Source organism: Anabrus simplex, chromosome 1, assembly GCF_040414725.1.
Source record: "Anabrus simplex isolate iqAnaSimp1 chromosome 1, ASM4041472v1, whole genome shotgun sequence".
In the NCBI taxonomy this organism is placed as follows: Eukaryota; Metazoa; Arthropoda; class Insecta; order Orthoptera; family Tettigoniidae; genus Anabrus; species Anabrus simplex.
Window position 1 is genome coordinate 600,551,016 of NC_090265.1, and position 18,048 is coordinate 600,569,063.

Genomic DNA, 18,048 nt, shown 5'->3' on the forward strand with positions numbered 1-18,048 from the left:
AGTTTTATATATGTTTCAAAAGATAGTCAGAGAGGAACCAATTACAATGGCTGCTTCCTGAATACAGACTATACTCGCCGAAGACTCACTAATGAGCTGGCGTAGTTCAGCAAGATGCCTATCAAAACCGTTACAATTCCATTGTAACAGTGCCATAGTGTGGGTGTGTACTTCTGAGGTTTAGGTTAGAAGCAGCGAGATGCTACTTAACGTACATTCTATCCCCATCCGAAGATGGAGATAAATGCTCCATGTGTATCACCTCGTCACCAGACGAGGTGTCCGACTCGTTGGCTGAATGGTCAGCGTACTGGCCTTCGGTTCAGAGGGTCCCGGGTTCGATTCCCGGCCGGGTCGGGGTTTTTAACCTTCATTGGTTAATTCCAACGGCCCGGGGGCTGGGTGTTTGTGCTGTTACCAACATCCCTGCAACTCACACATAACACTATCCTCCACCACAATAACACGCAGTTACCTACACATGGCAGATGCCGCCCACCGTCATCGGAGGGTCTGCCTTACAAGGGCTGCACTCGGCTAGAAATAGCCACACGAAATTATTATTATTATTACCAGACGAGGTGATGCACACCTTGAACTTCTTCGACGTATTCTGGGGGCAAGGTTTCTTCCTACGAGGGGAGCGCGCAGGTTTTCCAGGAGAAAAATCTACTGGCGCAGACTCAGACCCTCCGGGTGGAGGGCTTGAGACCCCATTCGTAAGAGAGGTGGAAGATTGCGGGATGAACCCGCCTTCGAGCTTTTTCTCTTTGCGGTGTAGCTCACAGGAGCAACTGCCGCCTTGGACGCAGCGATCTTCTGGGAAGGTGTTCCAATTGTAGATGACGAATCTAGGTGAGACAGTGCTATCATGCTGAAGTCTAGTACACCTATCTTGGCCGGGGCATTCAACTTACGGCGCGCTTCCTGGTAGGAAAGACCATCCATGGTCTTGATCTCCTGGATTTTGTTCTCATTCAGGTATACCGGACAGTTCCGATCCCGAGGAGAATGAAGACCAGGGCAATTAGCGCACCTATATGGAGTTGAGTACTCTTCCGCGCCATCAGCTTCTCTTCCACACGTACCACACATAGATTGATTCGAACAACGAAATACCATGTGTCAGAATCTCTGGCACTGATAGCATCGCATAGGAGGAGGGATGTGCGGCCTCACATCGCAACGATAGGCTGTAACCTTGACTTTCTCTGGCAACACTGACAGTTTGAAGGAGACTATGAACCCACCCGTGGCATCGTCTTCACCGTTGACTTTGCGCGCGATACGCCGGACGTCTGTCCTGCCACGGTGCTTCATGTCTTCCATCAATTCATCGTCAGTGTTTAGAACGAGATCACGGTGGAAGATAACTCCACGAACCAGATTCAAGATTTTGTGCTTTTCCACTTTGACGGGGTTTCGCCAAAGTACTCGCACTTAAGCAACCGATCTGCTTGGAGCGCAGTGTTCGCCTTAGGAAGCAAACGACCATTGTGCATTTTCTTAAGATCCTCAAGTTCGCCGTATACGCCTTCTATGTGTCGACTGGAAAGGATCGATTTGACCAGCTTGAAATCTTGTCCATCGGTTCTGTGGTAGCAACGAGGAGCCTAGGGAAGCTGGAACCCAAACTAATATGCTGCGCTTGTTCCCAGGGGTTGCTCCCCTTATTAGGGAATCAAATGTTAAAGACTTGGGTAGCAAACTATCCGTGACAGGTGGAAGTTGTTTCGACGCCATGCCCGAAATCATTTTCCCCGAATGCCACCCACTCCGATCAGAGGCCTCTGTAGCCGAACCAAGCAGCCAAGGGAATATCCACCTGGTCGTAGCAGGTATTGTACCCCACAGCGTGTACAGAGTAATAAATATAGAGAACAATAATAGTAAATAATTAATAATAATATGTCCTGGCATTCGGCTGTGCGGGGACCTGTGTTGTCAGGCGGATACTACTGCATGGGTACATGGCGCTCCCACCCGAAGGCTTCCCGGGGTCACCAGCGGGCTTTCGAGCGTAATCGCACACGTAAGAGGCCCATCTCCGAGCAGAACGCACATCAAGAATTTAGAATCGGTCTACAAATAACCCTCCAAAAAATCAGGTAAAGAGGGGACCGATGGCCACATGACCCTTTTAGTCGCCTTCTACGACAGGCAAGGATTACGTGTGAATGTATCGAGCCCCTTCCATCCACAGGGGGTACAACGCATGATACCAAAACACAGTCCAAGTCCGCGCCTAGATCACCGCTCTTGGTCGCCCCTTATGACAGGCAGGGGATACCGGGGGTGTATTCTGCATCTGCGTCCCCCACCCGCAGGGATTGTTACCCTTTTAGTCGCCTTTTATGACAGGCAGGAGATACTGTGGGTGTATTCTTCGTCTGCGTCCCCCACCCACAGGGGTTTTACTTTATTGAACATTGCACGATGGGAAGGGACGGATTTTTACAACTCATCTAAATTGCTGTGGCACTAATAGTCCAGTCAAGTTAAACATGAAAAGGGAGTCGTGCTTGCAAAAGGTCGGGTCGTTCTGAATTTTGTATATGTTGTTAGGACCTAAACCAATATTTGAAAAACAGATTCGCAATTTCCAAAGTGCTGTGCGAGCGGCGGTGTACCCAACAAACCATGAAATTTTCAGACTTTTTTCAGGTTTTGCTCAATATCTCGGTGAAGAAAGGGTCAGACCAGTACAGTTACTCCATGAATATTTAAAGTAGACTAAATTTGCTACAATTTGAGACCAGAACGAGCTCTATACAGCCATTGGTTGATAAGATACAGTTATTCAAAGATAGGCAATTTTTTCCAAAAAGTGAAATTTTTCGAAATGGTCACTTATTTTGAGAAATATCTTCAAAAATACGCATCCCACGTCAAATATTGTACGAAATGACGTTGTAGTAAATTTAGTTAGCTTTCATTTGAGACCCGACTGGTACCTGTAGGCCCAGCAGTTCTCTCAAAAACGGCAGATAACCAAAAACAGTCATAAGTGGGTTTTGGAGGGAAATGCAAATAAACTATTCTCACGTCTTTTTATGGTTTTCTTTTTATTGGAACCTTCATTCGTACACTGTTCACAAGAGATTCATTCACCATTCGCCTGTCTGACAAGTTTTGTTCTGGGTTGTTGTAAGGCCTAACAATTGAACAGAAGCTTATGCGATCTATGAAGACCTACGGTAGGTTGACCCAAGGAAGGAGAATCTCCGACAGTGTGCTGGCAAGGTTGACAACAGGAATGGTGTTTATGGTGACCATATGTGAAGAACTTGAAAGGTTTTGCAGCATCTCATATCCTACTGGAGAGCAGCATGTAGACATGAGACCTTCTCGAATCGTCCGAGATAACAGTGATGTGGAAAAACTCAAAAACTGGTTTGCTTTCCACCCTCCATTTCCCAAAACTGACAGTTTGATTTCTATCAGTATTGGTTTACTGACAGGTCCTGAGGATATAAAGGATGACTTCAAGTATTAGTTGGCCCCGTTCCCGATGTGTCTGCTCAATGAACAGGGGATGTGCAAGGGCACAAAATCCACTCTGTACTCTGCCTTCACTCTTCTTTTCAGACACACGCCGATGGATGCCAGCACTCCCGTCGTTTTGGATGGTGGTTGCCTCTTGCACAAGGTCGTGTGGCAGCGGAAGAGCACAGTTCGAGTACTTTTGGCGCGTTATACCACCTACGTCCGTAACCACTTTGGGAAGGACGTCTCCATTGTTTCTGATGGCTATCCCGAAGATGCTACCAAAAAAAAGCACCAAAACAGCGGAACGACTCCGGCGCTACGCAGCTCATTCCAGCTACGAATTGACGTTCGATGAATCCACAGTAATTCGAATTGCTCAAGAGAATGTATTGCACAATGTGAACAACAAGAGACGCCTAATAACTCTTATCTGTGACGCCTTTCAGAAGGAGTGAGTAGAAGTGGCTGTTGCCGAAGAAGATGCGGATCGAGAGATCGTCATGACGGCGCTTTCAAAAAGAGCAGTAGCCGACTGAGTCGTCATAGTTGCAGAAGACGTCGACCTGCTCGTTCTTCTCAATGGTTTAGGCGCTGAAGAGAAAAACATATATATTCAGAGGAGCACGAAGGGCGAAGCTCGTTGCTGTCACTACTCTACGACCTCCTACAACCACCAGGACTCCCAGCGATCATCAGGGATGGTACTATTCACCCACGCATTTACCGGGTACGATACCCCCTCACCACACTCCAGAGCAAGAGTAAACCACTTGCTGAGCAATTGGAGGTCTTCCTTCGGCCAGACTCCACCCCACAAGCCATGAGAGAAGCAGGCATCAAGTGCTTTGTGGCTCTTTATGGAGGTGACATCGCGAGGGATACTTTGTATTTCCCGAGGTAAAAGACGTTTGTCACTTCAACGAGCATAAACCTCGCCCGTTTGCTACCGACGGAAGATGCCGCAGGCCACCATGCAGCAAGGTGCTACCTCCAAGTGCAGAAGTGGTGGGGAGTCAACTTGAATCCCACTGATTGGGGGTGGAAACTGTCTTCTCAGGGACTCTCCCCCATTCCCACTACCATGGATTCCGCACTTCCTGCCCTTCTGCGAAAAATTTCATGTAAATGCAAGAAAGAGTGGTCTGGGAGCTGCTCGTGCAGAAAGACTGCGCTCCACTGCTCAGTCCTCTGTCAGTCATGCGGTGGCTAATTGTGCATTAACGTCCCGGATGTGGAGCTGAAATGCTCGGACGATGAAGATGACCCGACTATAGACTGGGCGCCTCTCCCAGCGTCCATCACAACCATAGAGACACCATCTTCATGCGAGTCCAAGCCCGAGACATCTAAGATAAAAAGAAAGGCATGATTTGACAACCAAAACACAATACCTAGAAAAGCCACGGCACTTAACGCCCTGGAAAGGGCCTTGGCCTGCCCAGAGACCGCTGCTCAGCCCGAAGGCCTGCAGATTACGAGAGGTCGTGTGGTCAGCACGACGCATCCTCTCGGTGGTTATTCTGAGCTTTCGAGACCGAGGCCGCCATCTCACCGTCATATAGCTCCTCAATTCTAATCACGTAGGCTGAATTGACCACGAACCAGCCCTCAGGTCGAGAGAAAAATCCGTGATCAGGCTGGGAATCGAACCCGGGTCCTCCAGGCGAGAGGCAGGCACGCTACCAGTACACCACGGGGCCGAAAAAACGCAATATCTGCATTATTTATATGGTTTTTTTTGTGTAAATATAATTTGTCCTTGTAGTAGGTACCATGATGTTCTTACAAGCATTTTAATATGCACGTAGGCCTATATGCCGTATAACAATGTTTGATGATGACGTAATTCCCGATGGGTATATTATCTTTTTTTTCATCAAACAATTTTTAACAATAAAAAATTTAACTGTTTGATAAATAAAACCATAAAAAACCTAAGAACAGTATGTTTGCATTCCCCCAAAACCCACTTATGACTGTTTTGGGTTATCTGCCATTTTTGCGAGAACAGCTGGACCTATAGGTACCAGTCTGATCTCAAATGAAAGCTAGTTAAATTTTCTATAACTTCATTTCATATAATATTTGACGTGGGATGCGTATTTTAGAATATATTTCACAAAATATGTGACCATTTCGAAAAATTTCACTTTTTGGAAAAAATTGCCTATTTTCGAAGAACTGTATCTTGGGAACCAATGGCTTTATAGAGCTCCCTTTGATCTCAGATTGTATCAAAGTTAGTCTACTTTAAAAGTATATAGAGTGACGATACCGGCCAAACTCTTCCTTCACTGAGATATTGAGCAAAACCTGAAAAAAGTCCGAAAATTTTATGGTTTTTTTGGTACACCGCCGCTCGCACAGCACTTTAGAAATTGCAAATCTGGTTTTTAAATATTGGTTTAGGTCCTAACAACATATGGGGAATTCAGAACGACCGGACCTTTTGCAAGCACGGATGTACATCTTGACTGGACTATAACACTTCTACAACTCTTTCAGACATATTCTTTAGATAACGTTTTTTTTTTTCTAGTTGCTTTACGTCGCCCCGACTCAGACAGATCTTATGGCGACGATGGGACAGGGAAGGGCTAGGAGTGGGAAGGAAGCGGCCGTGGCCTTAATTAAGGCACAGCCCCAGCATTTGCCTGGTATGAAAATGGGAAACCACGGAAAACCATTTTCAGGGCTGCCGACAGTGGGGTTCGAACCCACTATCTCCCGAATATTGGATACTGGTCGCACTTAAGCGACTGCAGCTATCGAGCTCGGGTTTTTTTTTTTAGATAACGTTGTACTTCTGCTTTTATTATTTGTTTAAGTCACATTTTCAAAGACATTAACCATTTCGAGAATTGACAATAATTATTTATGTTCAAGTTATAATTCTAACATATTTTATTGTGCAGTAGAGTTACTATACGTATTGGAGAAATAATAATAATAATAATAATAATAATAATAATAATAATAATAATAATAATAATAATAATAATAAAAGTCCGGCTCTTTGGCTGAGTGGTCACGGTACTGACCTTCGCTTCAGAGGGTCCCGGGTTCGATTCCCGGCCGGGTCGAGGATTTTAATCGCTTCTGATTAATTCTTCTGGCTCGGGGACTGGGTGTATATGTTCGTCCCAACACTCTCCTCATCATATTCAGACAACATACCATACTACCAACCACCACAGAAACACGCTATAGTGATTACATCCCTCCATATAGAGTTGGCGTCAGGAAGGGCATCCTTCCGTAAAACAGGACCAAATCCCCACGTGCGACGCAGTTCGCTCCCGCGACCACACAGGTGTGGGAAAAGCGGTAGGATAATAATAATAATAATAATAATAATAATAATAATAATAATAATAATAATAATAATAATAATAATAATAATAATAAATTGTCCGGCTTCTTGGCTGAATGTTCAGCCTACTGGCCTTCGGTTCAAAAGGCCCCGACTTCGATTCTCGGCGGGGCTGGAGATTTTAACTATGTATGGTTAATTCCTACGGCTCTGGGACTGGCTGTCTGTGTTTGTCCCAAACTGTTCCTCTTTATATTAACACAGCACACTACTAACCACCACAGGAAAGCGTAATAGTGAATACCTCCCTCCATATGGGGTTGGTGTTAGGAAGGACATCTGGGCGTGAAATTGGTCTTAATTCACGTGTGGTACACATCCTAAGTAATTGATAAACTAATAGGAAATAATAAAAAAGTACGACGGAAAAAGTGCAAGATTTGCTGGATATGTTATCACGATGGAAATTCTGAGAATAACCAGAAGAGTTTGGGAGACAACTGTTAGGACGAGAGGAAAGAATGGAACCAAGTGGGTTATTGGTACTTCGGAAGGACTGAACTGTGATGGGGATTAAGGTGGAAGGGACAGAGAACTGGAGAAGTAAATAGACACCAACCAATATGTCGGAGCTCAAGGACAGAGAAATCTACAGGAACAGGGTAGAGAAGCACCAATGGTGGAGACAAGAGAAGAGGATACTGAAAATCTCAGCTGATAAACGAGAGGGAAGGAGAGAAAGGATGAAGAAGTTCTGGAAGAAGAAAACGCAGAACCACGACAAAGCTACCCGTGGTCTTACAGAAGCCGTAACGAAAGAGGAAGAAGAAGAAACCCTGATAACTGACAGCAGGTCACATATTTTTTTAAAGTCGAAAAACGAAAGAGGAAATTTATCAGAAAAACTCCTAGGACGAAAAGGCGAAAATGAAACCACAGGAAAGTTCATCACATCTCAGAATACGCATATACAGTGCAATTTGAAAAAAAAAAAAAAAAAAGCAATTAAAATTCTACGGACAGAACGAATAACAACAGGGTAATGAAATGAAATGGCGTATGGCTTTTAGTGCCGAGAGTGTCCGAGGACATGTTCGGCTTGTCAGGTGCAGGTCTTTCGATTTGACTCCCGTAGGCGATCTGCGCGTCGTGATGAGGATGAAATGATGATGAAGACGACACATACACCCAGCCCCGTGCGAGGGGAATTAACCAATTACGGTTAAAATTCCCGACCCTGCCGGGAATCGAACCCGGGACCCCTGTGACCAAAGGCCAGCACGCTAACCATTTAGCCGTGAAGCCAACAGGCTGATAAAGACACGTCTAAACCTCGCACTATCTCCGAAAATCCACAGTTGGTTAGTGAAAATAAACGAATACAAGAAATCGGTACTACCGGAGAAACAATGCATTCAAGATAGAACAAAGTTTAGAATTCTAGCAAACAAACATCAATTTGCAGAGAAACCTAAACGAAAATATACAGGATAGACAACGAAAAAGGAAACACCTAATAATAATAATAATAATAATAATAATAATAATAATAATAATAATAATAATAATAATAATAATAATAATAATAATAATAATCAGGAATCAAAGTGGCCGACATCGCTGACCGAACCTGCTACAGAACGAAAATCAACAAGTGGGAAGTAGAGTCAGAGAGAAACCACAAGAAGAAGACAGGAGCTAAGTGGACAGAAGAACGAAGAACCACGATGAGAGAAAAATTGAAGGCTGCCTGGCAAAGAAGGAAATGCACAACTTCTAAGTGAGCTATGCGTGATCAGTTTTCTGGTCTTTTACGCATCTAATAATAATAATAATAATAATAATAATAATAATAATAATAATAATAATAATAATAATAATAACTTGGCTGGTTCGATCCTGGCTCAGTCCGGTGATATTTGAAGGTGCTCAAATACGTCAGCATTGTGTCGATATATTTATTGGCACGTAAAAGGACTCCTGAGGAGCAAAGTTCCGGCACCTCGGAGTCTCCGAAAACCGTTCAAAGTTGTTAGTGGAACGTAGAAAACAATAACTTATTCTTCTACCGCTTGTCCCATATGTGTGGGTTCGCGGGTGCGAACTGAGTTGCAAATGTGAATTTGGTCCTGTTTTACGGCCGGATGCCCTTCCTGACGCCAACCCTATATGGAGGGATGTAATTACTATTACGTGTTTCTGTAGTGGTTGATAGTGTTGTGTGTTCTCTGAAGATGAACAGAAAAGTTTTGGGACAAAAACAAACACCCAGTCCCCGAGCCAGATGAACTAATCAGATGCGATTAAAATCTCCGACCTGGCGGGGAATCGAGCCCGAGACCCTCTGAACCGAAGGCCTCAACGCTGACCATTCAGCGAATGAGTCGGACGACATAAAAACAATAATAACAATTTTGGTTTTGTGTCCCACTAACTAATTTTACTGTTTTCGAAGATGCATAGGTGTCGGAATAATGTCCCGCGTGAGTTATTTTATCTATCGACACGAGGCTGGCGTATTTAAGCACCTTCAAATCTCACCGGGCTGAGCCGGGATCGAACGCGCCAACTTGAGTTCAGAAAGCCAGCGCTCTACCGTCAGAGCTACTCACACCGGCAAAGGGAACTCGGTTAACGAATGAAGAGATGTTGAGAAGAAAAGAAGAAACACGCTGTTGAATAAGTTCAAACGCCCTTCTTAGTTGGGCATAATGAATTAAGAAGAAGTGTAAGGTAAAAGCTAACAGAGGGAGATGACCGGAGAGATGCCGGCAGTAGTTGATGTGTGGGAATGAGTGAACGGTAGTGCCTGCGGTCGACTGCTCTGTGTTAGCCTGACCGCCGCGCCGTGAACACTGAGTGACGCAGAGTTTGCCCGCTGCCTGCTGTTGTTTCGATCGCCTCAGTTCAGTATTGTTTGGTTCCTAGTACCATGCACCATGCTTCGTGAAGTGATCGCAGTACCGGGGCGCAAATTAGGCCACGTCGTGTGGACTGTCGTGAAATGGCTCGCTGGTATCTACACATCAGCCGCAGGTAATGTCATTCATTCTCTCATACATCCCAGAATGACCTTCACTCTATGATGTGAGAGTCATAACCTCTCCGATAACCTTCAACATTCATGATATTCAATTGTCCAGGAAGAAATAAGTACAGTTTATCAAGTGTAATGTTATAAAGTATTTGTCTGGCTTAGGAATAGTATGTCCTTATAGGTTAGGCTCCAGCATTATAAAGACAGTAACCATAGGATTGAGAGAGGAGGGTGACTTTTTCCTTTGATTTGCATTGAATCCTCGAGGGGCCATATACATTCATTTTTTTACTCCAGTACGGCATCATTGAACTCGGTGGAAGATTATTCGACTTCTGTCCTAACAGCGAGGGGAGCCTACTGGGGTTTGTAAAATAAAATAAAAATTTAAAAAATTAAAAAAATTGGGGGATCCGCGTATCGTGCATGTAACCTGGAAGAGAACTGCGGATGGATTTAGTAAGGAATTGGAAACTGTGATCTTTTCAAAGAAGTACTGGCCCGGTATACACTTGGAGTTGGAAATGGGAAACCATGGAGAACTATTTTAAGGATAGCTGACGGTGGGATTTGAACCCGCGTGTTTCTCGGGTCAGGGGCAAATCTTGCCCCTTGACTGAACTGAACCGATCGGGTACTTATAAAAAAATGAAGACTGTTTCGCGTAGGGCTGTTACACCACTTTTCGACGAATGGGAAGCGGGTACTTTTCAGTGTACGAAAGGCCAAGTAGAGTCAAACAGCGCTTAGAAGTGCAATGCTCTTCTGTTATGTTTCTGCTTAGCATTCAGTCATTCTCAATTTTTGACCCCTAAACCTTTATTCGTATGTTCCTCGTTGTTATTCTTTAATCCATTCTCTGTACTTGAGAGAGACATCCCTCCTTTGATTCAATCTTCGCAACAAAAACATCGTCCTAGTTTGAACTCTCTGGAATACGATTATCTGTCTCATACAGTTAGGCTACGGACATATTTAGGAAAATAATGGATTTCGCCTGTCCTTTAGTATGTTGAGTTCTGTGTATATCACGATAACTGAACAGAGAAAATGATTTATTGCTCCCAAATGAAATGAAGAAAAGTCCGAAATTATCGCTATAGCTTGATTTAGGAAGAGCGGTGGTCATTTCAGTGACATAACAGTTTACACTTGTTGGAAATCCGGAAGGGGTTTCCAGAGTGCGTTATTTACTTTGTTGTTTAGAAATTATTTATTGTTATTATTTATTTATTACAAGTTGCTTTACTACGCACCGACACAGATAGGTCTTATGGCGACGATGGGACAGGAAAGGATTAGGATTTGGGAAGGAAGCGGCCGTGGCCTTAATTAAGATACATCCCCAGCATTTGCCTGGTGTGAAAATGGGAAACCTTGGAAAACCATCTTCAAGGCTGCCGACAGAGGGGGTTCGAACCCACTATCTCCCGAATACTGGATACTGGCCGCAGTTAAGTGACTGCAGCTATCGAGCTCGGTATTCTGTATTGTTTTCCTAGAAACTGTCTTTATGATGTCACAGCACAGCCTATTAGGACAATTCCCTAAGCATGATTAGTAATTTATCAGGGAATGGTTTTATATGTAACAACAGTTAATGAAATATTTAATATATATTTAGTTTTTGTATTGAAATATTAAATGATATATGGAGTTGAAACTACAAAACGATAATTTCTATTTAATATTAAAGTTCAATGAAGTTAACAAAGTAGACCTACATAAACATAACGTTGCACTTCTCATTTTAATGTGACCTTCGAAGAATACGCGGTATTGCAGTCTCTATTACCAAAACAATGGATTACAAAATAGTATTTTAAGTGCTAGAAAGTGATTCATCATCTATTGTCTGAGGGCAGCTTTATATTGACTGAAACTGTGTTCGACATCAGAAGAGGTAATAAGGGCATGTTTGAACTTCACAATGTCTACTGGGTTTTTAAGTCCATCGTTAATTCCATACAGCATTGCAGCAACCTTTTCCATTTTTTCAAATCCAGGCTTGTTTGAAAGTACAGTGTCCATCTTCATTTTTGCCACATTTGCAACTTTACCGGTACCTCTACCACGAACCAGTTGTTACACAGTATTATTCACAATTTCGAACCTTTCAGAAAGTGACAAATGCGAGTTTTGGAGCCTTTTGAGTACCATTGTGGTCCATGAAGAATTGTGCTGAATGTAACTTCTGTCATTCCTCACACTTGTGTTGTAGACAGCTGTTTTCCCACTCTTGATGAATGGGATTTCCCGAATTACGTAACTATGGGACAGGCACAATCTGTAAATTTAACACTTTTGGCCGAAGTATAGACTATAGTGATTTTAATGACTAAGAATATGGCACATATATGCTGAACCCCAAAATATGATTCGTAAATACAATACAAAATATACATAATTTTAGTTTGCTAAGTAGATATGTATGTACCTAGAAATCCGTTCCCTTGTAATTTTATAATTAATAATAATTCAATGCTATTCTATATGATTTATGAACTGTGTGTGTTGTCTGAAACTTGGGGCGCAGTTGATGTGTTTGTCTTGAAACCTTTGTCTCCTCTGTTTACTTGCGATTACATTATTATCAGCTGTGAAGTCCATTCTTTGGATGGATTGAGTAATTATTATATGAAAGCCTGGTCAACTTATTTCGGGAGTTTATCAGTTGCGTTCAAGATAAAATTATACGCGATCGAAACGCATCAGTTATGCTCGGTGCTCAAATTTGGAAATACATCAGGTGATCTCGGTGGTAATTTCCATGCAGCATCATTTTCCTTCTCATTTTATACAGTAGATACTAGGAATCTCCGCGGAGCAGTTTGCTATCAACGAGTAGGCTATGGTTGAAAATACTGTTTAAAATAATCGTTCTAGACTCGTCAAAGAGTTTAAAATAATTGTACCACGGCTCGTCGAAATGTATAAAATAATTGTACCGATAACTTAGTACTCGTCAAAGTGTCTTAAAATAATTGTACCAGTAACTTGGCACTCGTTAAAGTGTATAAAATAATTGGAACAGAATAAAGTGGCGCGCTACATTAAACATTGTCCGGCGATAGTGTTGCCACTTGTTGGGTTCCGAACGCAACTGACGTACTTACAATGAACTGGTTCAAATGCATGCGATTACTTGTTTTGATTATTTTGGGCGCAACAGATGTACACACCTTCTTTTATGGTCTGATCTACCTTTCCCTGTTTAGACTAGCCACGCGCTACAATATCAATTTACCCCCTTCTCACTACCACAAATGCGAATATCAGATTAGATTTATTCATGCATTTTAACTAATACCAAATACTGATACTATAAATAACAAAATATTTACAGATACTAATTACTTTTAAGGAGAAGATTGTAGTCTCATGCCATCTACCAGGCTTCTGCTATAAAATCAGACGTATTATTTGACAGGGTTAGTCTCAAAGACCATTCCAAGTGTCGATCCGTTAAACTGCAGCGATGTTTTGTTTTCGTTAGTTTCAAACATGAACACGCAAATTTACACAAATTTGTTGACCGGAAGCAAGAATGGAGCGTTTTCTAATATTGTTCTATTTCTCTCGGTAAATCTATTTCCAAGATTTTCTGGTGATGACCGAGCCTTTAAGAGCAGATCACACCGAAGAGTTATTAGCTCATTCTCAAGAGATGCATTATGTTGACTTTCCCTATGATGTTCTTTGTCTTGTTTCAGTGAGGGAGGAACATATTCGACAAAACATAGCGATCGATATAATACCGCGATTGACATGTTGGCTAAGTTCGATCCTGGTTCAATCCGATGGTATTCGAAAGTGCTCAAATACGGCAGCCTCGTGTCGGTAGATTTACCGGCTCGTAAAAGAACTCATGTGGGATAAAATTCCGGCTTCTCGGCGTCTCTGAAAGCCACAAAAGTAGTTGATGGGATGTAAAACCAATAATATTTACTAGACACGTTGGCCAGGCCTGTTATAGGAATACGAGACGTGGAAAGGGGAGAAGCGGAATCGAAAATCAATCAACATTCTGTCGTACTTGAATAGAACAAAATAGGATGACCAGTAAGAAAAACATCCACTTTTACCGACTGTTTCGTAGTCTTGATCAAACCAGAAGACGCTCAACAGCGATTTCAAGGAAGGTTTTAAAAAATCTCAACTGGAAATCAAACTTACAAAGCATTTGGTGTAGATTGTCTTTACAAGCCGGTTCCTATTAACAACAGAAGTAGAATGTTGGGCTTGCTGTCTCATTACGTGATAACGTTTACGGTCTCGCATGGCAATTACTGGTGAATGGCGCAGGCTCACAGTCTTGTACACTCATTCATATGCTGTTTACCTCTGATGAGAGAGTGCCACAATCTTCTACCGATTCGGTTCTTAACCTTTGAGAGACCGTCGCTTGGCTTTTTGCAACACAAGGGTCCGATCCCAACAAAGTTACTCGTAAATACGTTTCCACTGTTAATATGTTTGACTAGCATTGTTAATAATTAATCATGGTGTAATCTTCTGTGTGATGGTAGTTTTCCCCTCATTTTGCTTATCCTGGAGACAGCTGTGTGAACTTTATGTAGATGCATCACTAGTTTTTGCGTCGCAAACATCTTCAGTACGACATACTTTAATACCAAAATGAAACAAAGTCCCTTGTCTTTTAATGATACTGAAATTTAAATCTGTAAGCCTATCACTTTAAAAGAACGCAGTTCTCGTTTTTGAAACAAGCCCTTCCACATTGCAATGCGAACTTGCGAACAGACAGTATTCACTATCGAGTACCAGATACTGCCTGGTTTAATCTTCAATGTAAATGATTTATTTTGTTAATACTTCCTAGGTAAGTGGTCACACATATGCACCACCGATGTTATTTCGTTCATTTTTGAGCACAGATATTTGCCACCCTTTGCTGTAATCAGCTTGCAGGCATTTCTTTTTTATGACTGGTCATAAACAGCGTTAATCCTTTTCCCAAGTGTTGAAAAATTTCTTTGCCTGAAAATTCCCCAATCATTAAATTATAAGTGGCTTGATTAGTACACAGCAAGATGTGCACGAGATTGTAGTCAACCTGCAGATTAATCTCCTGTTTGTTACTAGCAAAATGGAATGATAAAATCTCCTTTCTACATCGCATGATGTCACAGGTATATTCCTCTCTTCTATTTCAGTTTTTCCACCAGACAGCGTTTCGCTAATTTGACAATTGTTTCGTATCCAGATTTTTTAATACGCGGCTAAGTTTGTCAAACAGAATTTTATACAGTAAATACCGTGAGTTTCTGAAGATAATAGATCTGCATAATACACAGACACATGCTACTTAAAATAATACTCAATTGACTGCAGATATTTTATTAATTAGGGCCTGCTAAAATTAGCCGATGACAGATCGGGGAATACGACAGTTACGAGCAAAATATGCATTTTTCATTTAAAATAATATGCCTTTTTCCCCGCGGAATATGCATTTGTATGCGCCTACCGAACACCGGTCAAGTGGTCCATGAAGGCGTGATTTATAAAACATATGTATTAATTATTGCATACCTTTAAATATATGAAAACGTACATCCATTTCGCGTACAGATCAGGGCTCTAATGATAATATACGATTATGTTATGTGATACTCAAATATTTCTTTATTTACTATGTGTATCGAAATACTAAACAGTGCTTGGACAAGTAAACTGCTCGCCTACATAACATAGGTGAGCCTAACCTGGCGCTGACGTCATGTTCTCCGTCCTTGTCTCACTTGCATACGTTGAGAAAGTCACACTTAAATACAGCGGTATAATAAATATTCTGTGACGTCACAAGAGGCAGGTGCGGCGGTAACGCAATTGCAACATTCGGAAGTCCTTAACGATCGTTGGTCGGCCGAATAGAGGAAATGAGACTGTGGTTTTGAGGAGCAAATTCTGTCCAAGTTGTGGCGTTAGTCGCACGCTCGGGCTACCGTCGATTCGCCTCACAAAATAATAAATTTGTGACCGTTTGCCGAATAGTACTTGGACTACGTCATTATTTTGCGAGTTGACACGAGGTAACTTCCCAAATTCATAACTGAAGTCAGTGAAATGAAGCATCCTTGGCTTATACTGTTTTTCGCCAGGAGTCTCACCTTTTATTACAAGCACATATAAAGGTTCAACTACGGTGATACGAATGTTTCAGGGGCGAAACCAACAACTGACCTTCCAGCTAAACTTCCTATGTTAGTGTGTAGTAACCAGCGACCTCTTGTAGTCAAGATGGTGGGATGAAGTCCCTTACTGACTTATTACGTTAAGCATCTGTGGTCAGGGTAATATTCTGGGCGTATTTAAAAAAAGCAATTGGCTTTACGTTGCACCGACACAGATAGGTCTTATGGGGACGATGGCATAGGAAAGGGCTAGGAGTGGGAGGGAAGCGGCAATGGCCTTAATTAACGTACAGTCCCAGCACTTGCCTGGTATGAAAGTGGGAAACCATCTTCAGGGATGCCGACAGTGGGGTTCGAACCCCCTATATTCCAAATGCAAACTCACAGCAGCGCGCCCCTAACGACACGGCCAACTCGCTCGGTCGGCGTATTTCAAGACCGTTCATATATGAAGGAGCATTAAACAAGTTGTTGTTGGTGGTGATTGTTGTTTTAAAGCATAACTAGGCAACTACCCCTTCTTAACATTAATCAGAAGAGAAAGATGTCCGATTCTCCTAAGAATGAAGGTATCGGCAAAAGCAAAGGAAGACTCCATAGGTCTCAGAAGAGAACAAGAGTTGATCAAGAAAGGTCGGACAGGAAATATTAAAGTGAGTGGCTTGGCGCTACTAAACAGAAACAATGTCAGACACAGCTAAGTATCCCGTGGTCGTCAACCTATGCTTCGACGTTAAGAGCCTCTGGGTGTCTATGTTTTAGTCGCTTTCTACGACAGACAAGGAATACCGTGGATGTATTGTACATCCCTACCCACTGAATTTAAATATACCATATTATTATATATTTTTTCAGTGGTTTAACTTCACTGACATTAAGAGGGCTTATGGTGACGATGGGAAAAGACAGGGCTAGGGCTGGGAAGGAAGCGACCGTGGCTTTAATTAAGATGCATTTGTCTGGTGTGAAAATGGGAAACTACGGAAAACCATATTTAGGTTTACCAACGGTGGGGTTCGAACCCACGACCTCCCGAACGCAAGCTGACAGCTACGTGATCTTAACCGCGTAGCCAACTTGGTCGGTATTATTATTATTATTAATATTATTATTATTATTATTATTATTATTATTATTATTATTATTATTATTATTATTATTACTCAGGATTTGCCTGCCTCGTGGCCAATGTCGTTAAGGTGTAAAGCTATAAGGTCTGACACCGTTGTTAGCTGGTTCGAGTCCTGTTGGTCGAAAAGAATTTCACCGTCAGAATGTTGGCCGACAGGGTAGGAGAGATGGTCGTAAATAATTTCTGTTGACTAGATTGCGTGCCAATAGCCTGGATTCTGTTCCAAACCTCTCTGCAGAGTTCATTTGGAGTGAGACTTTTGGACGGTGATTCGTCCGTTATCGAGCAAGTAGCTGCGTGGTTTGGGTTACGTAGCTGCCAGCTTGCATTCGGAAGACAGTGGGTTCGAACCCCACTGTCAGCAGCCATGAAGATATTTTTTGTGGTTTCCCACTTTCACACCAGGCAAATGCTGGGGCTGTATCTCAATTAAGGTCACGGCCGCTTCCTTCCCACTCCTAGCCCTATCCTATCCCATCATCGCCATACGAACTACCAGTGTCGGTGCCACGTAAAGCAAATTATACAAAAACGATTCGCCCGTCGGATGGTGACGTTAAGCCTTAGGCAGACCCCTGGTCCTATTCGACAGGAGGAGGCTATGTGCCGGCATCGATTTCATCCTCTTCCTTCCTACTGTCATACGTCACGTCATTAATTTCATCTTATTAACTCGTTTGATGAGGCTGACGTCATGAAAGGCAACCGGTCGTAAAAACTCGCTTCGAAGATTCATCTCAACTTCATACCCGACCCCGTGGAGAAACGGGACAAAGGTTGGACATACATTCTTCTTCTTCTTCGTATTATTATTATTATTATTATTATTATTATTATTATTATTATTATTATTATTATTATTATTATTATTATTATTATACTGAATACCTATCGTAGAAAGAATGGTGTCCTATTCCTC

General features: G+C 42.4%; 1 protein-coding gene across 6 annotated transcripts in view; it reads left to right on the forward strand.

Annotated features, from left to right (window-relative positions):
- The window catches only part of LOC136857189 (inverted formin-2), a 506,484-nt gene that overhangs the window by 15,731 nt on the left and 472,705 nt on the right, over positions 1 to 18,048 (forward strand). Inside the window, exon 1 of one of the 6 annotated variants that reach the window (XM_067135643.2) lies at positions 9,614 to 9,838. The exons of 1 other annotated variant lie outside the window; for it this stretch is intronic. In XM_067135643.2, coding sequence (XP_066991744.2) covers positions 9,742 to 9,838 — 97 coding nt within the window. In that variant the 5' untranslated portion in view covers positions 9,614 to 9,741. Of the gene's footprint in view, positions 1 to 9,613; positions 9,839 to 18,048 lie in introns of those variants that run through there. 4 more of the 6 variants (XM_067135640.2, XM_067135644.2, XM_067135645.2 and 1 more) reach the window with 4 other exon arrangements.